The sequence below is a fragment of the Artibeus jamaicensis genome, unplaced genomic scaffold, assembly GCF_021234435.1.
Source record: "Artibeus jamaicensis isolate MK-2021 breed Jamaican fruit bat unplaced genomic scaffold, CSHL_Jam_final contig_851, whole genome shotgun sequence".
In the NCBI taxonomy this organism is placed as follows: Eukaryota; Metazoa; Chordata; class Mammalia; order Chiroptera; family Phyllostomidae; genus Artibeus; species Artibeus jamaicensis.
Window position 1 is genome coordinate 8,002,239 of NW_026521986.1, and position 27,422 is coordinate 8,029,660.

A 27,422-nucleotide genomic window follows, 5' to 3' on the forward strand; every position below is an offset into this window, starting at 1 on the left:
CACCTCAAATGGTCTCAGTGAAAGAAATTGGAAAATACTATTGGGAGTTAAAGTCAAAGTTTTTATTTAGTTTGCCCTAGGAAGCAACCACTGGGAAGACCAGCATCTCCAGAGCACTAGTGTCGAATAAGCCAGAGCTGGGATTATATTTGTCCTTCTGTTTAGTCACCATTTAAATTTTTGCAACACCATTTTTTTATTTTCCTAGACGTTCAATATTTATTCAAAGACCCTTTGAGCATATATCTTCTACGTGCCAAATACTGTCATAGATGCTAGATATACTAACCTCTGTTTGCTAGATCTACTTTTTCCTTTAACAATAGGTAGTATTATCCTGAGAGAATAATTTGTGGTGGGTTTTTTTTTTATTTGGCTTTGTAGCTGCTAAATCCTGAAGATGACCTCTTACCAGGAAAGATTCGAGACAGCAACCGTTCAACCCTCTTAGCCACAATTCAGGAACATGGTTACCCCACAATCAACTTGGGAATTGTAGGAGACAAGTAAGTACTGGATTTATTTTTAAGTTGTTCTTGTACAAATATGAATTTTGGGAGTACTAACTAGGTGGGATTTTTGCTTAAGAGACCAAAAGTAAATACCATAATTTTCACTAATCTTCATTCTTCAGAATGAAGCTGCTATATGTTAAGGGCAGGCGTTTTCCTGGAATGCCATTACAGAAGGAGAAATATTTTGCTATCCTATGAGTATATTAAGTTTGCAGGAATCTTTTTTGATAGCGTTGTCTTTAACCTAGTAGAACTAATGGTGATAATGTTTTATTCCTATTCATACTTTTACTGTGTCGAGAAAGATAGGGAAGACATGGGTGAGAAGAGTAAGAGAAAATGTCAAAATTAGCATTAACTGATTCTTTGAACTTTAAGTACAATTGCTTTCTAGGGCTTCTATATTTATTTTTGCATCCTTATGTAATCTGAGTTTCTCCAGGCTTCACCCACTTATAAGTTCAAAAGGAAGCACATTAACTATAATGTCCATATCTAGCAGCATATTTATTTACTAAATTAACTCATCCCTCTGCTAAATTCCCCACGTATTTCTGTGAGTCTCCAACTGTCTTACATGTGATCAAAAGCAAGTCTGCTCTTTCTGAGTATCCCACCACCAGGCAACACTGCTACTCAGCCATCTTTCACCAGGCACTGTTTCCAGGTCTCCAGAGGTATGCCTGCTTTTAGTAACTCCAAAGTACCAGCCCGGTGGAGACACAGCTAGGAGACAAATCTGTGTGGTGGAGACCATGATGCATCTGTTGCCCATAATGGCCCTTCTCTCTCATCACTGCCCTGTCACTGACTAAGGCTCATTATACCTTGATACTTCATCTCTGGAGATGAGTGCTTTCTCAGGGATCAGATGGGGCTCTACAGAGGCTCTGCCCTACCACTTCACAACGCACACTCTCACACCTCCAAACCCCAGCTTAGGCTCAAACTGGGCACAACACATCAAACCTCCTCAGTAACCTGAGAAGCAGTAGCTTTTATGTCATCTCACCTTTTAAAGGTCTCTTCTTTCCTCCTGATTTTATCTCCTTCTCTGAGGACATTGAAGTAGAGGCTGTGAGACATATTTTCAAACGTGACTCTTTTTATATTCTTCACGACTTACGTTTGCCTGGATGTCCTTAGAGAAGCCCGTAGCTAAGTCCTGGCCCCCAGAGAACGCATGGTGGTGAAGCCAGTCTCGCCGATCACCTAATATGGCCCTGCTCCAAGCTCGCCAGCCCGGTAGAAAGAAACCACTGAAATAAGGGGGGTGGGATGGGTAAGGGTAGGTATTTGAATTTGTGTCTGACTAGTAACCTCTCCTTCCATATAAACTTCAAACACATAAGACTTATCCTGATGCAGATACATCTTTTAAAAAGGCAAAAGTTCACTTCTGAGGAAAGATAGGACTCGGAAGAGTTCCAAAAACACAAAGCAGGCCTGAAACTCTGTAGAACAAACCCACCTGGTTGTTCGGGTTTTGTTTCCTATCTCCCACTGACTCCGGCCCTCCTTCCAAGAGCATTAATGAGCTCTAAGAAATAGCATAAGGCAAAGGGGCTTTGGAAGCATGTGTCATTTTAATCTCCATCTGTTCTGGACTATAATTCTGTCCATTTTCTTTTCTTATTTTGGTACCCTTATATATAAAAAAGAAAGTTACTTGATACACTTTATATGCTGCCATTACCTTACTTTAAAAGCCAAAACACCAATGAAACGTTCATGTATTTGTCTAATATTTAGAGGCTACCATTTAATTGTCTGGGGCCCACACTGTTGGTTTGTGGTAGACATTTCCTAATAATTAGTGTTCGTGTTGCATGTAACTCCAAATGCATCTTGAAAACAGCATCTGAAGAACAACAAAACTATAAATGTGGGCAATTCTGAGAATGTACAGATCTCCAGTGTATATCCTTTTCTCGGATTGAAATACCTTCATAGAACAAAACTTTTTTTAAATACAATTGATACAAATCGAGGCCTCCTCAGCCTAGAATGCTGTATTGCAGGGGCCCAGAGGAAATGGTTGGGAATGCAGAGGTGGAATGTGTGAGGGGAGACTTTATAACTGTTCTCATGGAAATCTGTGCTGGGAGTTTAGCAAAAGAAACAAGGTACAATTAATCTGCAGCCTGTTGATATTCTGTGAAGGTCGCCTCCCTCTTCATTCTTTTCTTTCCTATGTAACCATTTACTGAAGAAAGTAAATGTTGTTATACAGATTTCTACCTGAAGCTCTCCAAGGCAGCAAGAAGGGTCATGACAGAAACTGCCCTGTGTTTCAAGCAGAGAAAGAAATAGCTCAAGAATGTCAGCCAGGACACAACCCTTACTCAGCCAAGACAGATAAGAGGAGGGAGTAAGAACTCTGTTCTTGTATTTACAAACAGATTTGAGCCTGGTTTTGAAATTCTATTGATATTTGATTCTACTTCTCAACTCTTATTCTTACCACATATCCAGTTTTAACATCAATATTAAAATTGTAGAATACTACTGTGTAACATGTTTGGATTGGATTGGACTGAATTTTGCCTTTGCTTATTGTACATTTTAGTGAAGATTATGGGAGGGATGCTTCAAATACCTGAGAGTTAACAATTGTAATTTAAGAGCGTTCATCTCTTAAGTATTATGTGTATGTTAAAATACATTTCTTGAGGTATATTTTGTCATGTTGTGTCAAACACAATATTGTTGGGGTTCCCACTCTTTTTCTCTAAAAAGACAAATTTTGAAACCCAAATATGTTCAGTGAATTTGCTTAGCATTATACAAGGTCGTGGCAGAGGTATGAATGGAATCAAATTTTCTTGAGATTAATAATCACAATTCCCTGCTAATAATCAATATAAATGTGTCAGATGAGAAGCATCACTGTGGGAGAGTGGTCTGTTTTATAAAAATGAGTTTTAGCTAGAACATGAAGGATGAATAGTATTTTTATGGTTAGAAGAAGCGAGTATGTTGAATAGGGAACATGGAAACAACAAAAATAGAGAAGTAGAAATAAACAGCCACTCCAGTGAGACCAGACTGACTAGGAGGAGGTTTGGGTAAGGAAGATAATGGAAGTAAATTTGGTAGAAACTTTGAAAGACTTTGCATTCCAGGCAGAACTACTCAGTTTAGTTAAATTTGGAGCTCTTTAAAGCAGAATTGACATAACAAATCATTATTTTAGAAAGACAATTTGGCCAAGGTGTATCACATGGGCTAAAATTGGAGGTGAACTAGAAATAAGAACAATACAATTTTTTATTCATTATTCAGTCAGTCAGGATGGATTGATTGTGTATCCATACAGATCACCTAGAGATCTTGTTAAAAATAATTATTCATTAAATCAGGGGTGGGCTCAGACTTTACATTTCTAACAAGTTCCCAAGGATACCAAGCTGCTGTTCTATGAATCATAGAAAGTAAGTAGGATGTAGTAAATTCCATCATGCATCTATTGTAAATTTTAAGGCAAAGGCGATTGAAGATACAAAGCTAAAATAGACATAGATTTTGCCCTTGAAATTACATGTATTAGAAGTGTACTATAAATTATATCCCAGTAAAATGATAAAAATGTTTTTAGAAAGTTCCAAAACTCAAAGTCGGAAGTAGAGTGAAAAAGAAAGATTAAATCACTCCTGGCTGGTGTGGCTCAGTGGATTCAGCACCAGCCTGCAAACCAAAGGGTCATTGGTACAATTCCCTATCAGGGCACATGCCTGGGTTGCAGGCCAGGTCCCCAGATGGGAGTGTGCAAGAAGCAACCGATCGACATTTCTCACACATGGATGTTTCTTTCTCTGTCCCTTCTCCTCTCTCTGAAAATGAATAAACAAATTCTTTAAAAAAGAAGATTAAATAAAAATTTATTGTGAAGTCACAGAAGTCACTGTGATACATAGAAGAGTATCAGTGTTGATCCACCTTCATCTGAATTATAAAGCTTTGTTTAAATTGTGTGTGTCTGTGATCACAAATAAAATGCCTGCAGACCGCAGCTGTAGTTCTCTCAACACAATTATACATTTCTCTCTAGCAGTATACCATTTCTACTTCTTCTTGCTTCATTTGTAGTTTAACCTTTCTTTTTTTCTTTAAGATTTTATTTATTTTTTCCTAGAGAGTGGAAGGGAGGAAGAAAGAGAGGGAGAGAAACATCACTGTGTGACTGCCTCTCATGTGGCCCCCCACCGGGACCTGGCCCACCACCCAGGCAGTTTCCTAAGTGGGAATCAAACCAGCAAACCTTTGGTTCACAGCCTATGCTCAATCCACCGAGCTACACCAGCCAGGACCCCTCCTTGGTTTTCATAGTTCCTCTCCCAATGCTCATTCCCTAAATGTAGGTGGCAACATGGGTCACTCTTGGCTTTCTGTCCTTATAATTTCTTATGCTAATGGCTCACAAATCTTCTCAGTTCCATGCCTAGAATTCACCTGCTTACTAGATATGTCTTTAAATTCAGTATCCATTGCAAACTCAACATATCCAAAAGTAAATTCATCATCTCCACCTTTTTCAATGCCCTCCCCACTAACATCTTGTTCCATTTCCTATAGTTCTTCTATTATGTCTGCTCCCACCATCCACACAGTCCCCAACCCAAAAGAAGCCTGAATGGAAGTTATTACAGCTCCTCTCATATTCATACCTATATTTAAGGACCAGAGATTTTTCCCTCCTCAGTATTTCTTCTCTACATTCCAATCTCTTCATCCTTACCATCCTGTTTTAGTTCAGGGCTCCATTTATTTTTGTCCAGACATACGAAACTAGCCTTGTAACTGGTCTCCCTGCCTCAGGTTTTGTTGCCTGCTAACTGACCAGTTTTGTTCTGCTACCAATCTGATCTTTCTAAAGTGCAAAGTATATGCCTGTGGCAGAACTGAGGTTTTATTATATACGGGTAAGCATACTGTAATAATTCAGCAAGCTTTTATGCATAGTTATGCTATATCAGGCATTGTGCCAATCTTCATTACTACAGAGATTAATGAAACAGTTATTAGTAAGAATTATTAATACAAAGAGGTTTTTGATTCTATTCTACTCCTCTCTATGCAGTCCACATTCATTTTCTCCAGGCTTCTCACCCCAAATATGTCAGTCTTTATTAATCTTTACTGAGTACCTACTATATATGTGGGAGGTACCCAAATGTAGGTTTATAGTTGTGAGTACTGAAATACAGTTTATTCTTGTATCACTATTTATTCTTGTATTATATATTTTTCCATACAAACAACTATAAACCTACTTTTGCCAACCCCTGCATAGAACTATAGTACGTTCTTTTACTTGTATCTCTTATTTAAGCCTCATGAAACATCAGAGCCACATATCTTTTATCCACATTTTATAGATAATGCTGAAGCTCAAAAAAAAATAGCCTGTTCAGATTAATGCAGCTAGCAAAAGGCAGAGTAAGGAGTCCAAGCCAGGCCTGTCTAACTCCAAGGTCCTTTCTCTTTTCGCACTACCATGCTGCCCTTTGAACTAGGGTTAATACCCACAATTCATTAACATTAAGGTCAATCATCTAAATAAGCAATATCCATTTTTATAAATAAAACTCATAAGTAAATAGTAGCTGTGAATATTTCAAAAGGCAGAGAGGAAAATTTAGTTTAAATTTTAAACTAAATATTGACTGTGTATAAATAAATTATAAGAAACTAAATTGCAAAATTCCAGATCTCTAAGTGATACAGAAGTGGAGATGATGGCAGGAAGGCTTAATACAGTAGTTCAGGTTTACTTTCCAGATTTCTAAATAATGCTTCTTATACACAGCAAAATAGACCACTCTCCCTTCCACAGAGAGAAGAGCCCCTCCTGCTTTTTAATCTCTTCCCTTTTTCCTTCCCTCCCAAAACTGGTGGAGCTACTTTTGCAGCATCTATTACTTTGGATAACTTGTTATTTCAAGTTCATACTATCTTCTGTAGGGAGGAGAGGGAGTGAGGGGAAGAGAATGAGAAGAGAGAGTACACACAATGAGAATATATGATAATTTGATAGTCAGAACTACACTCATTCAACTTACTAATGTCCCAGGTTCAGAAACGGCTACCCCTATTCTTCTCCTCCCCAACTCACTATCTGAGCTCTTCTGTCACTGCTTTAAGAGAAGGTCAGGGAGAAAAAGCTTTTTAAGAAGTGAAAGAGTTTAAAAAGCCATGAATGAACAGCAAGAACAGTTTAGCAGACAGTTCATCTCTTTTTCCCCTGACCCTCAAGACCCAGTCTATTGAGGAGAAGTTTTATTATTTTAGCCCCAGAAATCTTCCACACCAGCTAAATGTGTTCTGTTTATTTTGTTATACCCTCTGACAAGCTAATATTTAGAGATCCATTTGTGTTCAACATTATTCTATCTGAGAGAGTTCTTCACATATTAATGTGAATTTGTTCAGATCAGACATCCACATCTCAGTAAATTTGTCCTAAATGAACGTGAGTAAATCATTTAGAACTTGGAGTTCTTTGAGGCACAGGGCAAACCCTAGTCAAGACCACATCAGAACTTCAGTGTAGCCCTCCTTCAGGAGGCCTGACAAGAAGTGCATTTGGCAAGAAGAAAGAACAATATAGAAAGGTAGGTGGCAAGATACCATAAACAAATGTCCTAGATATATATCTGTAATGCAACTTTTTAATCTTACAACAGAATAAATAAGTGTTCATTGAAGAAAATTTAGAAAACATAGGTTAAAAAAAGAAAAGAAATTAACCCATAATTCTGTTTCCCAATATTACTCTTCTTCCATTCTTTAATTCTGTGCATGTATACTATATACGCGTGTGTGTAAGAAAACAAAGAAATTGTATTTTTATTTAACCTTTTTTACTCAATATATTATAAACATCTGTCCATATCATTACATAGTACTCTGCTATATTATTTTAATGCCATGCCTACATATTATTCTGTAGTATAAAGTATAATATGATCTATTTATATAATCCCTTGTTGTCAGGTAATAGGTTGTTTCTAATCTTTCTCTCAACTGCAAGTAAATGATGAACATATTTATAACTAGATCTTAGCATATAACTCTATTTGAAAGTATTTTAAAATTTTTATTCTTTTAATGTTATGATAATTGTTGAATATCTTCCATATGCAAAGCTATGTTAATAGCAGCAGGAGAATGATAAATAAAACAACTGCTGTCCTCAACTGCTGGTAGGCATATAAAACCAGTTGTTCATGGCTTTATTCTCAGCAGTTAGAACAGTGGCAGTGCACAGGAGCTAGTTACTCAATACATGTCAGGAAGCAGAGGAAAAGGAAAGAGAGCAACACCAGACACGGCCTGGATATGAAATTAGTCAAGCCTAGAGATTTCTAATTGGTCCAAATTAGTGTGAGTTTATAGACTCCTTTTTTATAGAGAGAGTATATATATATATAAGAACCATATGTAAGAACCTATAAAAGCTAAGAACCATCTAATTTCACTCATATGTGGGACAGACTATTTCTAAGCCATCCTATTTCTACATTGAATGTAGGTCAGTAGCTGGGGGTCCAGGATGGCAGCCGAGTAGTGTAAGCTACACTAACCTCCACCCAGGATCAGATTGGAATTACAACTAAATTATAGAAAAGTCATCCTGAATAACCAACTGAACACTAGCTGGCGAGAATATGGGTCAGTAGACGCCCTAGTTTTCCCCATGGCTGGTTTGGTAACCAGGCCTCCTAAGGAAGCATGAGCTACTGTTTCCCTACTGTGTGGGAAGAGTCCAAGACAAATGAGGGTGTTTGTGTAGGTGAATAAGTATAGTTACTACACGTACTAACAAAGACAACCGTGGCCAGACTTGGTTAAGATATCAGTCATTTGGGCACATACATATTTCTCTGTTTTTACTTTTTTTCCTTTTCCCTCAGTTTCCTGATAAAATTTCTTAAGTAAATTGCTACCTTTTATTGCCTACACACAGTGCAAAAGGGGTTTGCTCATATTGAGCCAGGGCACTTTCTTTCTCACCAGATTATCAGCTCCATGATGCCTAGGACAAGTTGCGTTTTGGTAACTCTGCATCCACAGAACTTGGGAAGAGTACATCTCCTAGATTAGACAGTCCTGCCATCTTTTCGTATACCACCCTGTCTTTCAATGGGACTTACAAACTTCCAACTGTGTAACTGCCCAGCAGAATCTTACAGGGTCCCTTAAAGTGAGTCCGAAAACCTTAGCTGTAGGAGCAGGCCAGAAAGCCCAGCACCGACAACAGAACTGCCTGAATAACTAAGACGCCTCTTCATAAAAGGTGCAATGGAAATTTTTGCAACTGGGGCAATTTCTTTTATATTTCTGAAGAAAAAGAAGTATAAGATGAGGATGAAGGCAGAATTCCAAATGGATTTAGGAAGCTTCTAATTTAAAAAGCTAAGGAGCTGCTCCCTCAGACTTAAACAGATGATGTTACACATATACCTCTTAAAATACAACAAGCAGTAATCATGATCCAGATACCAGAATCTACTTGGGTAAATCTTTTTAAATAAACCATAACATTAATTGAATTTATATTATTCCTAAAACTGATTTTAACTATTGAGCTGCTTATACGTCTAGTCAGCTGTAAAACAGCTTGGTAATACAGCCTCCAAACTATTGACTTGGGCCTTCTATCCTTTCAAGGCCTAAGGGGCTGGGACATTCCCATGATTAAGGAAAGGTTCCCATTCTGGAAAAGAGGAGATCACAGAAGCTGGCCCCACTCTAGTCGTGCTGGGCCTGCTTGGCTCTGTCAGAGATGGTGTTTTGGGTTTGAGTTGCCTGCTCCCGCTGCTGCCAATTTGTGAGGCTGCCTCTTCACATTAAAGCATGAACAGAAGGGGAATAAGCACTGAGATAGCAAATAGGATTTTTATAAACTGGCACATTTAGCAGGAATTAGCAAAATAGACTTAACGGTACAGTGATTATTTGGGCAAAGCCCAGTGCCTTACATCTTCCAGTTTGTGAATGAAACATATGCTAACTTCCTGGTACTTACCTAACGTTCTAAAAGTGGAAATCTCTAATTATCGGGGGGAATTTGATCTGAATTCAATTTGTCGTCATCTTTATAAACTGCGTGCTTCCCTTTTCTGCACAAAATGCAAAGAATTAATTTCTGACTCAACATAATGGATTTTTTTCTGACCAGTAATCAGCAGAGGTCTCAGACTTTTATTGATTAACCAAAAATATTCATTCTATTTTAACAAGCATGTGTTTAATAACAAAAATATTCTTCCTACTCTCGGTGACAGACTCCTCTAGTGGCTATTACTGTTGACTTTCTTAATCCTTAAGAGTTGATGTTACTGATTCTCCTAAGAATATCCTCTAGGTTTTACTGGACTTTTAGAAAGCATTTTCTTACTCACCCCCATAAAAAGAAATGTCCTCCAAAAAGCCTTTTCTAATTATCCTAAACCAATATTAATTATTTTGTGCCATTCAACATTTACATCTTTTCTCCTTATATGCATTTTACTTTAATTTTAATTAACATATTTGAATTCAATCAGTGATATTAATTTCATTTACTGTCCTAAATTTTTGCCATATGTTTTCCGCACTACCTTGTGAACATAATCAGAGACTGCACTTTCTTCTGTCTTTATCTAACTCCACACCTCGTGGGCCTGGAGAGGGACTAACTGATGACTGCGTGCAGTGTGTAGTTTTATTCCACACATGAGGTAGGCACCAGAAAGTATTTGTAGTTAAGGAATTTATCTTTGACCTCTGAGGAAATTAGGTTATGTCCTTAACTATTTTTTGTTTGTTTTCTTGGTATGATCAACTGCCATTATCCTTAATCTCCAATCCCCCAATTTTTTCTCATCCTCACTGTCATCTTCACTCGACTTAAAATGATGCAGCGCACAGTTGGTGTAACAGATGAAACAGGAAACTAATTAGCAAGTGTTGTCCATCTGTGTGTTTATATTAAATATTTTTAAATAAAACTGCATTTGCATTCTGAATGCTCTATCTGAAATCCATAAAATCTAAACTTCAATAAAACTCCGTCTTGGTTTTGAATTTTATTGCAGACTTCATAGTAAAGAAAAAAAGGCAGAGTAGAATCAGAATTATGGTAACTTAAGGCAGATACAAATTTCAAAAAGCAAAAAGTCCTGCCCTGACTGATGTGGCTCAGTTGGTTGGGTGTCGTACTGCAAAGCAAAAGCTCTTCAGTCTGATTCCTGGTCAGGGCACATGCCTGGCGTGTTTGGTCCCTGCTTGGGCTTACGCAAGTGGCAACCAATCTTATGTTTCTCTTCCTCTCTTCCCCCCTCCTTTCTCCTCTCTCTAAAAGTAAATAAATAAATAAATAAAATCTTTTTCAAAAAGAAAGCAAAAAATTCTGAAATAAAAGCAGGTCTCGAAAGCCCCCTGAAGTCTGAAAAGATCTAACAGTCAAAAGATACCATTGACGTATTCCTACTTCCCAGAAACTAATTCATACATAAAGTTTGAGAAAGCCACTTTTATTCTCTGATAGATGTATTTTGAGATATACTTCTTTTTTCTCTTTTATCTAGCTTTCCTTTAAGTTTAAGCTTCTTTGACATCTGACTAAGGTAGAACTCTCGGGAGATTGTTGGGCTTATGATGGGTAGCCGTCTCCCAGGTTGAAGGTGAATGTCATAGCTTTGAAAAGAAAAGATGTGGTTTTTTTATACAAGTCAAATAGTCAAATGTTCTTGATGTTCAAAAAGTGAGAAGGAGAAAAGTGTGATCACAAGATGATTATTATACTGCAGTGCTCGAGTCAGTTTCTCCCTCTATGCTCTTGTCTATGTGGGAAGAGAAAATGGTCATTTTATTTCCATAAATTTCATTATTTCCATATGATTACAATATGTTAGAATTGAAAGGAACTTCTGATGTTACCTTAGTCAAATCTTTCACCATTGGAAGTGTTAGAAAAATTTCTAATTAGCCATCAGGTTTTTGTGTGATACTTTAGTAAGAAAAATCTTATTTGCCTCATAAGAGAGCATATTTTATTGTCAGATGGCTGTTATGACACAGATGCTTTTTCCATTTCATTGAGTTAAAGTCTTTATCACTTTTTCTTCCATTCACTCATTCTAATTCTGCCCTCTAGCATAACACCAAATAAATTGACTCCCTCTTATATATGACAGCCGTTCAAATAAAGTACTATTTATGATCATATAAATGTTAAATAGTATCTTCTCTTCCATCCACAGACAATGTAATATCATTATGGTTGTGATCATTGAACATCATGCGTTCCCAAATCTACTGTGGAAAGAGTGAGTAGAGACCAGGGTGTGTTCAGTTCATTTATTGAGTTCCCACAATGTGCAGGGATCTGGCAGGGCAATGAAGGAGCTCAGATAATATGAGACCCTGTCCTGTGAGACAGTCATACATTGTTGTTTCATCTTTATAAACTTGACTTTAATTACAGATTGTTGCTTCTCTTTATCCTTTTCAGTTCTTCTAACTTAAAATTCCACTCTGACATTAATATGCCACTGCTGCTTTTTTGTCTGTTTACATTTGCTTCTTGGTGTCTTTTTCCCTACCCTTACTTTCAGTCTGTCATTTTTAAGTGTATCTTTTGTAAATAACATTTCAGTGGGATTTGAGCTAAAGAGAAGAAAAACTCAGTCTTGCATCTGTCTTAAGTTTGTGTAACCCTGTTCCTGGCATGACGTTTATTTTGCTTTACCATGAAGTTTGCTATGAAGAACATCCCTTGACATTTTCTTTCCTTTATGTTTATGTTTATGTTGCACTTAATTTTTCCTGTTTGTACAGCTTTGTTATTCCTTCCTTGTCCTTTTTTCGTCTTGTTGGTTTAGTCCAGATACTATTTGTTTCCTTTTATCCCTTTATTATTTTTGAAGTTATGCTGTAGTCTCACCCTCATGCTTTCCTTCCAGTGTCTGATACTAATAATCAAATATTCATTTCTACACTATTGTGTTTTACAAAGATGTTAACTGTATCCTTCCTGCAAGACATTCCCATTTCTTTTATTCGTCCCCTACACCAGCGAGACTTGAGAATACTTTTACTTCCTCCATCTCCTCCCACCCCCTCAACTTTTAGGTGGTATTGCTGTGATCACACTCTTAATTGTCAGTTATTATTAAGTTTTCTTTTGCAGTATGTCTCTACAACTTCTCAGGAAATTCATATGTAGCACATATAATTCTTCAGTATATTTGATCATTATGTATGTATTTGATTTAGCTACATATAGCTATATAAAGGTGTTCGTGTTTCACCAGCTTTCTGCTTCTCTTCCCCTATCTCGAAATCTCTGATTCATTCTTCCAGAACATTATTTATTGATTATTCTCTGAACTTTTGCATTTTCACAAATATCACTCTTCTGTCCGGATTGGTGAATGCTATCTGACTGGATATAAAATTTGGTGGCAGGCTTTTTTCTCAGAATGTGTTCATGTTGATCTACTGTTTTATAATTTTTGGTATTATAGGTAAGAAGTCCAAAATCAATATTTTTTTCTTAGTAACTCTGACAGCTTGTAAGATTTTCTCTTTATCCTTGAAATTACACAATCTTACCAGGCATTTATACACACACACACACACACACACACACACACACACATATCTGTCCTTTAAAAATCCATTCATTGATAATATGAGAACAGTTTACACAACATGGATGTAACCTGGCAGCCAATGAGAGTGGACTGGAATGCAGGTGCATGAACAATGGCAGCTTCACTGTACTAGTCAGTGGGGGTGGTAGATGCCATTTAGTGAGCATGTGTACTGTGCAGCTGTTGCATTCAATATGACTAAGAAAATAGAGCAACAAATCCACATCAAATTTTGCATTAAGCTTGAACATTCCTCCATGAAAACTATTTGGATGATTCAGAAGGCCATGGCTATTGATAACTGGTGATTGGCAACTTCATCACAACAGTGCACCCACTCATGTGTCACATCTTGTGCAGAGGTTTTTGGTGAAACATCAAACTGCCCTGGTGACTCAGCCCCTCTACAGCCCAGATTTGGTGCCCTGTGACTTCTAGCTTTTCCATTATACATTAAAATCACCTTTGAAAGGGAAGAAATTTCAGTCCATCGATAAGATTCAGGAACATACGATGGGGCAGCTAATGGCAATTGGGAGAACTGTGTGAGGTCCCAAGGTGCCCACTTTGAAGGGGACTGAGGTGTCATTGTCCTGTGTGCCATGTGTCTTCAATAACTGTCTCTGTCTTTTATAGTACATGGCTGGATACTACACACCTTGCCTGAAGTTCAGTAAAGCTTTCAATCTCCAAGCCCAGGTCTTTTGGTTAAATGAAATATTCTTCTGTTTTCCACTTCCATCGGTTTCTTTTTAACCTGTTCTTCAAGTGTCTTATTACTTCCTGCATGATTTCCATCATTTTGTATTTTTGTTCATTCCTCTGAGATACTTCTACCAGTTGGTCTTCCAGGCCACTAATTTAGTTTTCAACAGGGATATAGTTACCTTCTAAATTGTTTAATACAGTCACTACTAAATTTAAAATTTTTTAATTATGTTTTTTGTTCCAGAACATCCTTTTAATGTCATAAGTGAATCTCCATTAGTGTTTTAATTATTTGTTGTTATTGTTGTTGCTAAAATTATATACTTCCCTCAGCAGTTTTATTTCACTGTGAGCTGTCCTAAATATTAGGCTTATTATGCCACCCACTATCTAAAACTGCCGATATTTTTCTTGCCTACTGAGAGTTCCATTTCCCTCCGCCCTCAGAAAGCTAGCTACTAAATCGTTAAAACATTTTAAAATATGAGGTCTTTTAAAACATGAGTATTATTGTCATTAATTTTATTCTTAAATATTAACTGATCTTAGATATAAGAAGTAATATCATATACAAGTACATAAAGTCATATTGTATGAGCTCACATTATATTACATAAAATCAGATTATAATGTTTTATAGTTTTATTCTCCTACCTTTGAGGAGATTATATGCTATGATCTCTTTATTTAACAAAACTGAAAAAATCATGAATTGTTTATATTCTACTATAATATCCATGATTTATAATTCTTATTACCTCTTTCTCTTATCATTATTCAGTATAATCTCTTAGTCTTAGAAAGCAAACTCAGTTTTTATTTCTTAAAAGTAAGAAAGTGGGGGAGAGGAAATATAAATACAAGAAAATATTAGTGTTTGTCAAATCTGAGAGAAGGATACATGGGTGTTTATTATACTATTATGTTGGAAATATTTCACTATTTAAAATATAATATGAATCACAAAAAGAGCAAATTTGCGACTTGTAAACAATCCCTAAAGTTATATTTCATAAAAATGTTTAGTTTTCATCCAAATATAGGAATCATAGTCATGTTTGTTTCATTCCTCAGAACTGTGCCAATATGTCCACATATTCACTCTCCTGGTCACCCAGACAGATCCCTACCTGCGGCCTTAGCACCTCTGTTTGATGCTTTTGAACAAGTGTTCATTATCATGAGAATTTTCCCTGTATGACATGTCATATTTCTGAAAAAACTAGACAATCACTCTGATTAGGTAGTGGGATGGAACAAACACTTAAGGAAGAGCCAGAGCTCCTAGTCCTAGCTCCACCACTTACTACTCTACCTGCCTTTAATTTACTACTTTACTTCTCTGAATATCACTTTCCTTTTCTGTAAATGGGCATAGTAATAGCTGTTCAGTCTACCTCTCAGGTTGTGAAAGAACAAGTGCAATTCTAATGGCAGCATGAATGAAATTTACAGTACATCCTCTGACTACTGTCATATATTGGTAGCTGTGCCTTTCCTGAGCCAAAATCTCTGACTAGATCTCAGAGGGCAGAACCATGCAACAGAGTAGAGTCAAAGAGAGGGCAAGGGAGACAGAAGGATAGGACCCACGAATGTGCCCAGCTGTGATACTGAACATAATGACCCTTAAAGACCTTTCCAACTTTGATATTCAATGATTTTGTGAACCCAGCAGCCACAGAGTAGAAAACAGCATTGAGCATATTCTTTGAAACTTGAGAAGTCACAATAAGGATTTAGTATTAAATCTCTTTTAGTTATTTCTACAAATTAGAAAATTTTATGTGCAGAGTTAATGACTCTGCAGTTTTAAAAAAAACAGGAAAAATATATGTCCCAGATAATATGAAAGCAATGAATAAGGAAACAAATCTCTGAAAAGTATGTTTTCATACTCAGCTAACCTGTTGCAAGACCTTTATCCACCTACAAAGATTAATAACATGATGATATGTATGTCACTGCTGCTTTGTGGAGTCAGCATGTTATCAATTCTATAATAAGACTGGTGAAATTAGCTAATGTTTATACCAACACAAATTTGTATTTTGTTGATAGTATCCATTGTTTACTCACCTGAACCACATTCCACATCCTGTGTTTGTAATGTTTTTCCCATTTACTCCATAGATATGCCATTTGGTTCAGCTTAATGATAATGAAATCCAGCAAGGAATACAGTGGACAGGAACCCATCACATGCATAGCTTATGGTATTTCAACAGAAAAGAATAAACTGGTATCTTTTTAAAGTTTTTTTTATTTTTACACATAGATCTTACCTTTGTTGAATAGCGGGGTACTTTTTTGGCTGCCTAAGCCATTTACTGGATGACTCTTTTTGAAGAGTCCTTATGTCGGTAGGTTGAACTTCATGAAGGCCATTTTTCAAACCTTTACTTTTATCTCTCCTCCTTGGATCTCACTCTTCAGAGCCGAGCAACCCCCACTACGCACATGGACAGGCACTGGCTTAAGGAGAAGGAGGACCGAGGCTTTACGCATATAGCTGTGCGAATGCATTTGAGGCCCAGCTTCAGATTTCCTTCTGTGTTAATCACAGACATTCTCCTGAGTAAAAACTGCCAAGCATGCTAGCATTGAACTTTGCTAGGTTGTTAAGTATGTTTTTACGATAAGTGTCTGTCAATACCACAGCAATAACAACTACCTTTCTTAAAACTTAGTTTGTATCCATAAACTTTTATATGTACTATGTCACTTAATCTTCATAACAACCCTATGTTATCCCTACTTTATAGATGGAAAACTAAGACAGAGAAGCTAAGTAACTTGTCCAAAGTTCTACATCTAGCAAATAGTAACACCAGGATTTAAACTTGGCAGCCTGCCTGAGTTCACACTCTTAATCTCTGCACTAAGTCACCTCCCAACTTGCTTATCTCTTGTAGAGCCTGTGAAGTGTAGCCTCTCGGGTAAATCTCAGGCTTCTCTCTTTACCTGTGGCCCCCTTTGTATAAAATTAAGTGATGTCCTGGTTACGATTTTTTTCTTCTTCTTCTTCTGCTCCTCCTCCTCTTCCTTCTGCTTGAACAAACTTCATTACCATGAAAGATTTCAGAAAACATATGCTACCTCATTGAGATATTTGATACCAAGTTAACAAAAGCCTACTGAAGCTAGCTTAAGCTAAGAAGGGATTTATGGAAAGATGTAGTCCTATCTCATGGAACCCAAGAGCAAAAATAGGCCTCAAAAGGGACTAAAAGCAAGAACTAAAAAAAAATCAGAAGCTAGGATTTCTCTCTTTTTAGATGTATATGTTGCATGTCCAAGGGGAAAGAAGGGTAACACCCACAGAGTAAGAAGTTTTCAGAAAACAAAGGTGTAATTTGGACGAATATTCCTCAAAAGGCTCCTTTTCTGTATTCCATCACTTGAAGGAAAATGCAGGTGCAGTGCACATTGCCCAGCTGCCTGTGTGGAGTAAAGACACTAACTAAACATTCTTTTTCAGCTGCTGCCTTCCTGTCCCTCCATAAGCCCCAACACCTGGCATTTTATTCTGTTCCCATTTGATTAATCTCAAGTTAGGCCTTTGCAACCCTCCAACATCCGAATGAAAAGACCCTTGATTTCACTCCATCTTTTCATCCCAGGCCTCTGACCTGTGCAACCGAAGGAGCCAGTGCACTTGTCTTATTAGTCAACTATCAGGAATCTGCCTATTTCAGTCCCTCATATTCATCCTGTCCTTTTACCCTCTCAGAATGTTTCATATGGTCTCTGCTTTTCTTGTTCTTTTTTTCTATCCCTTTTTCCCCTAGGAAATACCTACTGGCTCCTCTTTTTTTTTTTTTTACTGGACCCCTGCACCCTTTTCCCATTAGATAAGTCCAAATTCTTGAGCTTGAGGGCCCTGCAAAATCTTATCATAAGATTACCCCCACCTACCCCATCATTTCAATTCAAGTCCTTCATTCTACACAATTTATTTTCCCCACTGATCTAGGGACGCCAGGGCTTCACCACAGGCCAATCGTCTTCCCCATACCCTTCCACCTATAAAAATCCAGCCCATTTTTCAAAACCGAACTAACTTAAGTCATATTCCCCATCAACAGTCTTGTGTGATCTCTCCAACAGTAGGGTAAACAACTGTCCTGTCTGCCTGGGATTTCTTAAGACATGTGACTTTCAATATAAAATTTGGGATATGTCTAGGCAACTGGGGATACCAACACCTCATGTTTTCATTTATTATGTTGCTTGTTAAATAGTGGGGGTTGGGTGGGGGGGATGCCTGTGAAAGTACCAGTAGCCACTGCCTTCCGTACTCACGATTTTTTCTCCACAGTAAGAATTATGCTGCTGTTGGACAGAGACCCTTTGATTCCTACTTCATACAGAATATGCAGCTGTGCTCAGATTAATGCCTACTCAATGAAAAATGTAGTTTAGTTTTAAGTAGGCATCATGTCTGAAATATTTTTCTCGTGTCTTAATATATTCATCTTTATTTTTTTCCAGCCCAGATGACTTACTCAACGCCTTGAATGAGGGTATCAGTCGCGCTGATGTCATCATCACATCAGGGGGTGTATCCATGGGGGAAAAGGTATGAGAAATGGGTCTCATGGAACTTTATCCACTGTAATATCCTTACATGTAGTATACTAACTGTACATGATCTGGTAAATATCTGGTACATAATCGGACTCCTACAAAGCTAAAAATCCATGGGGCTTCAGAAATTTCTGGGCATTCTAAAAGGGAAGTGATATAGATCAGAGAGCTTACTTCAGGAGCCGCATAGAGAATCCCACAATGCACATAATGGTTTTTATCCACCCTGGAGACTTCTGGCTTTTTGTTCACTCAACTTTAGTGCATTAGGACTTCCTTTATATGTAATATTTACCCCTAAGTTAAAGCTCCAAGATCCTTCCTTCTACTTAAATTTATGTTAAAGATGACCTCCCCCACCACATACTGTAAATGTGGTAAAGAATCCTTAGTTCCTCACAGAGAAGAAAGGAAAGATTACGTAGTCCCTTGCCCCTCTTGACAAATAATAATAATCATAATAATAGTGAATATAAAATACAAGCATAGATAGAAACATATAGGCTTTTAAAAGACAGTATATTTGCATATGGTATATGCTTAGTCTTATAAAATTACAATTTGAATATTTGAATATCTCAGCATCAAGTTTATGTATCTTATTGAAATGTGTTAGTTCATGATGTTTATTGTGTCCATTGAATAATGTCATGAAAGTGAAATATTCTTTATTATAATAACCAGCTTTGTTTTGGTACATTAACATTTCAGATTACAAAATACTTTGCCATCCTCTAATCCCTTTCCATGTTTCTTTTTATCTCATATTAATGACTGAACTGAAAATTTTGAAAAGATTTTCATAATAGCTTTTACTAAAATTTGTATTTTTTAGGAGTTTGATTTTTCTTTAGCTAAATCTTACATACATATGAGTGTTATTGGTGTCTGCATTCACTAGCTATAAAACTGCCTCAGGTCATCACCTGGCTCTTTGCACTGTGAACTCTATCGGCTCTGGGAACAAATGTCAGAATCAGTAACCTGAACAGAGAATGCCTGCCTTCCATTCACAACTTTAGTTTTAGAATATTTAAGGATAGCACTTCAGATGCCAAAACCATAAAAGAAAAAGAATCTCAGTCCAAGAGTACCATCTCAAATTACACCGAAGAGTAAAGCTGTTAAAGTTTAGGTAGGAAGTTTCCTTATCGCAGTTTGCTGGGTTAGTCTTCCCTCAAGTCTCCTAGAAGTTTTTGGTTTTAGGTAGAGTGGATTGCTGTGGACTCCCTGAGGTTACAAAGGCTAAGGGCTGAAGTCTGTATTGCAGTAGATCTGTAAGAAATTATTTGTAAAATGTCTGTTTTTACTATCATCAAACTGCCCATGGTATTCTAGTACCACAAGAGCAATCCTGAAGTTGAGTACTTAAATGTTAAATTTGTTATTCCCAGGAAGTGTGTCATGTATAAATTATCTTAGTTACTAATGAACTTAATTATAGGACAATACCTATCCATTAGACCTAGCGTTTGTCTTTCCTAGTACTTCCAAAGAGGCAACAAGCGTATAACTAACAAAAGATGTCATTCATCCTAGAAATTTGCTCACAAGTAAACAGAGCCAATACAGTAATGCACATTGGTTTTCTTTACCAAAGGGCCCCTGATGCTTTTGGAACCCACAGATCTCCACAAAGAAAAATGACCCTTTCACAGTTGCTTCTCTCAGAATCTCTCCCCACCTCTACCCCACCCTGCTCCACATAGACTTTTCAAAGAGTTTTTATTTTTACAAAACACCCAAATTTTTAGGTAAACAGGATCTGATTTTTGCCCTGAAAACTAAAGAATTATATTTATTACTATATAACCTGCAAAATTATAAAATAGCTCACTAACAATGAATGGTGCAGATAACCAAGAAAGATAACACTCAGACTGCCTACTTAAGAGCTTCTTAGTTTTTCCTGAGTGTCTCCTTTACCTCATATGATCCAAATAATCACAAAGATTATTACTGATCACAAAAAAGGCTAGTCTCATAGGCTTCCCTGATTAGTTAACAGCAAGCGTTCTAATTAACCATATAGGCCTTCTCAAGTGTGTTTTGCAAATTTAGAGTTATACAGCAATAGAATATTAAAACTAATCAATAATACTTCAAACAAATAAATACAATAAAATTTTTCTTATCATTTCATTCAGCCCTGTGTCATTCTTGATCTGCTAGATCTTGGGTTAGTAGTCTGCTTTCATGAACCCCCCTGCTTCCACTCTAAAGAGTCCTGGGATTCCTGGCTCAGTCCACTGGCACCGAATAAAATTTATCTAAGCTACATCACCTCAGAAACCTGTTCCAAGAGACTGTTCTTCGAAGTGCCCATATTTTAAAGTACCTATGACAGTCCTTCTCCCTAGTGCTCTGAATCTGCCTTTTTTGCAGATACAAGCTATTCACTGTAGCTTGTAGCTGAGCTATCTGCAAGCATCAGAATAAAACAAAAACTTTCCATGAATGACAGATACTTATGCCTGTACATGTTTTGTTGTTGTTGCTGTAGTCTATAATATCAAAATAGACGATAAGTAAAATTTTCTGGTGAGATACAGAAATCTACCTATTTCATAAAAGTTTTTATCAGTGTTTTCCCTGAGGGTGAATACATAATGGACAGCAAGGGCATTGTCAAATCTCCAGGCATTTCCCGTAAAGCATACAATTTCCGAAGCAGTTTTATTACTAACATTTTACCTATACAAATCTTCACCTTAAGGCAGCCTCTCTTCTCAGATATGTCAGCAACTCTCCTCCCATGAAACTCTTAAAATGGTAACATGTCAATCAAACCTATTTTTAACATTTTTAATAAGATGAAAGAACAAATCATTTTGATTTCCTAGAGACCCTCTAGGAAATTTCAAAGATAGTTTCAGGTGTAAAAGATAGTCTAAAATTTATTTTTTGTTCTAAATTTTGGTCTGATCTTTAGAAGGAAAAATCAAAAGAGTTGTCAGAAAGAATTAGTTGGGTATCTAATTGACATCAGATCATGGGTATCTGAGAAATAGTAGTTAGTTACCTAGTTTTCAAACAATAAAAGGTATTGGAAAATAAGCATACAATGTAACGTTACTGTAAAATAACCTTGTATTGTTCATAAATGAGTGCATTTAGTTCTTTGCTTTTTTTATTGCCTTAATCAAAGGCAAAATAAAGTAAACAATATACACAAAAAAGTAGATTACACAAAAAGAATAAACTTTCATATTGAACAGAAGGCATTAATATCAGTAGTAAACCAAAGAAATAAGCCCATCAAACCTGAGTGAGCTTACTATAATTCTGATATATTTCCCAGCTTTGTTTCAGACATAGGTTGTAAACCAAGGCAAATCAGTCTCAAAGTTTTGTCCTTTATTATATACTCTTATCTTTTTTAACAAACTTGCTCTTTGCTTTAGAACGGAGTGGTCCTCAGACCTACCAGGGTCCCTGAAATCTGATAAGTGAGTGATTTTCAACCTTCTTCATTTCATGGCACACATAAACTAATTACTAAAATTCTACAGCACACCAAAAATTACATTTTTGCTGATCTGACAGAAATATAGGTATAATTTTTATTCATCACACCAAATGGCTATTGTTGTGTTGGCTGCTGTCATTTTTTACTTGACAATCTAAGGGAAATGTGATCAGTGCCCCTGACTAAATAGTCAGTATTCATGTTTTAAAAATTCTTGTTACACACCAGTGTACCCTGGCACACTGGTTGAAAATCACTGCTTTAAGTGGGTCACAACTATTTTCATAATAAAACTAAGACTTTATATGGCCTTTTTGTTCTCCTTCTCTTGTGAGTATACAGTGAATTTTTGCAGTGGCCATATGATGTGTGGTAGCTCATCAAAATGAATGCAGAAGCAAATAAGAGAATACAACTGACTCCCGTTAACTTAAATATTAAAGAGATTTTCAAAATTATACAACAATGTATAAAAAATAAGGTGCTTACATTAACATGAAATGGCTTCACCATTGCTATTTCTATAATAAATTAACCCACCATAAGTATTTTTTTAATTTCTTAGTTTTAGTTTCTAATACAGTAGATATAACCCACATGAACAAAAGTAGGGATTTTTAATAAATTTTAATTTACAAGTATGTAAAGAATCCAAAAAAAAAGTATGTAAAGAATCCTAAGAACAAATACTTTGATAACTGGATTTTTTAGCAGTATTATTTTTTCTTGAAAAATGGAAGAACACACATAATTATACTTTTTGTTATTATTGCTCATAGCATAATTACAGTCACACATTATTTATTATAATGTTTAAGGAAAATCTACTTTCTACTTCACAGCAAAAACTGGAGATTCAGGTCATTGAGAAATCATGTACAAGCAGTTTAGCAGACTAGCAGGTTCATAATCACACAGAATACAACTCTCTACAGCCACATACATTCCTTTTGCACCTTAATGTAGCAAAGATGAAAGAGACATTCACGACCCAAAGATACAGCCTGTCTATAGCATATTTTTTAAAAAGCAAAATATATTAACTAAAAAACAAAAGTGTTAACTTAAAACCATAATTAGTAACCAGTGATCCAGTGTGCTAGCTTACTTAGAAATAATCAAGATATATATGATGATTATTTATTAATTAACTTAAAATCAATTCAAGATGTTAAGTAATTTTTAAGATGACATACAACAAACATAATTACTTTTGAACTTAAAAGTTTATCATACCCAGCCTGGCTGGTGTAGCTCAGTGAATTGAGTGCAGCCCTGGGAACCAAAGGGCCACCTGTTCGATTCCCAGTCAGGGTCACCTGTTCAATTCTGGTTGCGTCCCCAGTTGGGGGCGCACGAGAGGCAACGAAATATTAATGTTTTTTCTCCCTCTCTTTTTCCTTCCCTTCCCCTCTCTCTAAAAATAAATAAATTAAAGCTTTCCCAAAAAAAGTTTATCATACCCAAAGCAATCTATGCATTCAATGCAATCCCTATCAAAATTCCAATGGTATACTTCACAGAATTCTAATAATTCTAAATTTATATGGAACCACAAAAGAGCCCAAATAGGTGAAGCAGTTCTTAGAAAGAAAACCAAAGCTGGAGGTATCACCATCCTGACTTAAAACTATACTACAAAGCTATAGTATTTGAAGCAGTATGATATTGGCATAAAAACAAACATGCATCAATGAAATGATTGAGATTCCAGAAATAAATGTTGTCAACACAGGTGTTGACAATAACCTATGACAAACAAACCAACAATATACAATGAGAACGGACAGTCTTTCAATAAATGGGGCTGGGAAAACCAGACAACCTCAAGGAAAAGAATGAAACTAGAACACTGTTTTATACCATATACAAAAATTAATAGATCAAGACTTTAATGTAATACCTGAAACCATAAAATTCCTAGAAGAAAACAAAGGCAGTGAACTCTTTGAGACCAACCTTAGTGATGTTCGTGTGGATCTTTCTTCAAAGACAAGGGAAGCAGAGGCAGAAATAAACAACTGGCACCACATCAGACTAAAGAGCTTCTGCACAGCAAAGGAAACCATCATCAAAGTGAAAGGCAACTTAATGAATGTGAGGAGATATTGGCAAACCACGTATCCAATAAGGGATTAATATCAAAATATATATATAGAACTCATACAACTCAACAACAACAAAACCTGATTTTAAAATGGGTAGAGAATTTGAACATTCCTCCAGAGAAGGTGTACAGATGGTGAGCAAGCACATGAAAAAATGTTCAATATCACTAGTTATTAGGGAAATGCAAATCAAAACTACAATGAGATACCACCTCACACCTGTTATAATGGCAATTATCAAAAAGGCAAGAAAGAACAAGTACTAGAGAGGATGTGGAAAAAAGGGAACCATTATGCACTGTTGATGGGAATGTAATTTGGTATAGCCACTATGGAAAACACTATGGAGATTCCTCAAAAAATTTTGAAAAAGAACTGCAGTGTGGCTCAGCTATTCCACTTGGGTGTCTAACTGAAAAATATAAAAACTAATTCAAAAAGATGTGTTTGTCACAGCATTATTCACAGCAGCCAAGATATCATTGATGGATAAATGGACAAAGAAGATGCGGTATGCATATGCATTTATTTATTTATTTGTATTTCTATACATGCACACGTACTACTCAGCAATAAAAAAGAATGGAATCTTGCCATTGGCAAGTGTGGATGGACCTTGAGGGAATTATTATGCTCAAGGTATTGGAATTAGACAGAGAAAGACAAATACTGCATTATTTCACTAATACATGGAATCTAAAAGAACCAAAACAAATGAACAAGCAAAACAAAATAAACTCATAGATACAGAGAACAAATTGGTGGTTACCAAAGTGGAAGAAGGTTGGGGCATGGACAAAATAGGTGAAGGGTCAGCTATATCATGATGGCTGGTAATTAGACTTGTAGCGGTAATCACTTTATAATGTATACCGATGTCAAATTATATAATAAAAGATATTTTTTAAGTTTGTCAGAATCATCTTTGATTTTGTTGAACCCGATTTTACATTTTTCACAATCTTAATTATTATGCAGGAATAGTGTTAGCTTATTTAATGAATACACCAATATAAGTTTAAGAAAAACCCAAGTGAAATAAAATATATTTGCCTAATTATACTTACACTTAACACTGATAAGTAATAGAAAGAACATGTCTGGCTTTTCTTAATAACCAAAATAATTGTTAGTCTCATTTCTCAAAGATTTACCTGAATTATGTAAACTTTGATTCTTAAAATTATAAGAATACACCAGTATAGCACATTTAAAATAAGTTAAATTGCTTACGATCTGAGAATTTTAGGAATATTCTATGTATATAAGCACTTAATTGTCTCTCTAAGTCAACCAGAACAGAGCACCTTTAAAATTGTTTTGCTGCTTATATGTTCCCCCTCTGGCAAAGCAGATTTAACTGTGACCCTGAGATCAGGCTCTGCTCCTTAGGTCCTGCAGAACCAGAGAGGTAGTGGTGAGTACTCTGTGTTGCCCCTCTTCCCCTCCCCAATGACTCCATCACATTCAGATTCAGATGGAGAGGGTCCAGTGGGGGTTACCTTGAATCTGCAGCCCACTCCAAGGAAGGCCCACTCTACATGGTGGTCTCACAGACACTGACACATAAAGAACATACGGTGTCAGCTCTAAAATTTCAACCACAGGCCAAGAGTAAACAGAAACAAGAAAACATGCATCATTCTCAAATATGGAACTATTTTTCTTCCTAGACATCACAAAACCCTTAATCGATGATGTTGGCTTAAAATGACAGTAAGCCAAATAAGAAAACTAATAAGCCAGATTCTTTGTCTTCTCTTACCCAATAAAATTAGTTTTTATCTTATATTTATGGGACTCACCAATTGGTCAGACCATTTATACCATATTTCCAATCACTGTTACCACAAGTGGGAACATTGTATTGACCATGCACAGAAAAAAAAAATACTAAAATCAATAGAGCAGAAAAATTAGAGAAACCAAAAATTAGCAGAGTTCAAGTTTTATTACCACTTAGCATTTACTCCAAGAACCAAGGAGAGATATGCCTAGGTTTAAGCCACCCATGAAGTGCACTTTGACAATCAAGTTTACCTGGTTCTGCCAGGTAAATCAATGGAGCCTTTCAGTGGCATCTCCAGAGTTTTTTTTCTTGGATTTTATTCATTTATTTTTAGAGAGGGGGTAAGGGAGAGAGAAAGAGAAGGAGAGAAACATCAATGCGTTTCTCTCATGTACCTCCTACTGGGGACCTGACCCACCACCCAGGCATGTACCCTGACTGGGAATCAAACCAGCAGCCCTTTGGTTCTCAGTCCTGTGCTCAATCCACTGAGCTACACCAGCCAGGGCACCATAATTAATTAAAGTACAATTTTTAAAGATAAAATCATAAATCTCTGGTTCAAATATAATGAACCAGTGAGAGGTTATGGCTGGTTCATGGAAAATTCAGAGAACACAAACATAGTCAGGAATGATGAAATAAATTTGCTAATAAATGCAAAACTATTCTGTATCTACAGGTGAATAATCAGAACTAATTTTCATTTCTTTGGATAATTATCATGTTCACTATCAGTTTTCTATAGCTTATTTTTTGTACAATAGCTCAAAGATAATGAAAGACACAAATAACCCAGAAGGCTGTGATACACTGAACATCCAATCATCTTCTCGCCCTTTTCAAAGTCTTTTACAGTTTTTCTGACGTTCTTACCTGGGTTGAGGAAAAGACCTTATTTCTTCATTCATTCATTTTTTTTCTTCCTATCTAATTCTAGCTTTCAGAATATCAGAGATTCTTGTTGCTTCTATAGGTAGATAAAAACGTATGAATGATGATGATTCTCAGCCTTTATTCCTATGTCTGTTACAAGATTTCCCTCTGTCAGAAGAAACATGAAGCATTCCTGCATGTTCAAAAAGAATTTAAAAGATGTTTTTAAGAAAAATAAAACACTTTCATTTGTTTAGCAAATATGTAATGAGCATATCTGTTTTCCAAACTGCCTCATAACCTTGAAGACCCTGCAGACATGGCCACTTTCTGTCAATCCGTACTCACCCCTTGCTTCTTTTCTTCTCGTTCACTACCTTCCCTTGTCTTTTCCGTTGTAGGCACACTCTTCACTGCTTTAGAAGCTTTTGTCTGTACTTCCTTCTGCATGGAATTATTCCTCCACACTTCATACGACTGAATCCTACTCATCCAAACCACCTCTTTTAAAACGGCCTTATTCTCTACCCCACCTCATTCCCTATCCCAGTACCTTCTCATTTCCTGTATAGCATGTACCACACTATATTAATTCTCATTTGTTGATTTACTTATTGTAAGCTGTAGGCTGAGTAAAATATAACAGAACATCTTTGTGTCAGTGACCATGTCTTTCTTGTTGATCATTAAATCTCTAGCACATACAGAATTCATGATATAACT

The 27,422-nt window shown here is 36.4% G+C and overlaps 1 protein-coding gene across 4 annotated transcripts in view; it reads left to right on the forward strand.

The window, feature by feature from the left end:
* The window catches only part of GPHN (gephyrin), a 447,008-nt gene that overhangs the window by 394,985 nt on the left and 24,601 nt on the right, over window positions 1-27,422 (forward strand). For all 4 annotated transcript variants that reach the window (XM_053673316.1, XM_053673315.1, XM_053673317.1 and 1 more), the window contains 2 exons: window positions 385-506; window positions 18,362-18,449. In XM_053673316.1, the coding sequence (XP_053529291.1) occupies window positions 385-506; window positions 18,362-18,449 (210 nt within the window). The remainder of the gene's footprint in view (window positions 1-384; window positions 507-18,361; window positions 18,450-27,422) is intronic.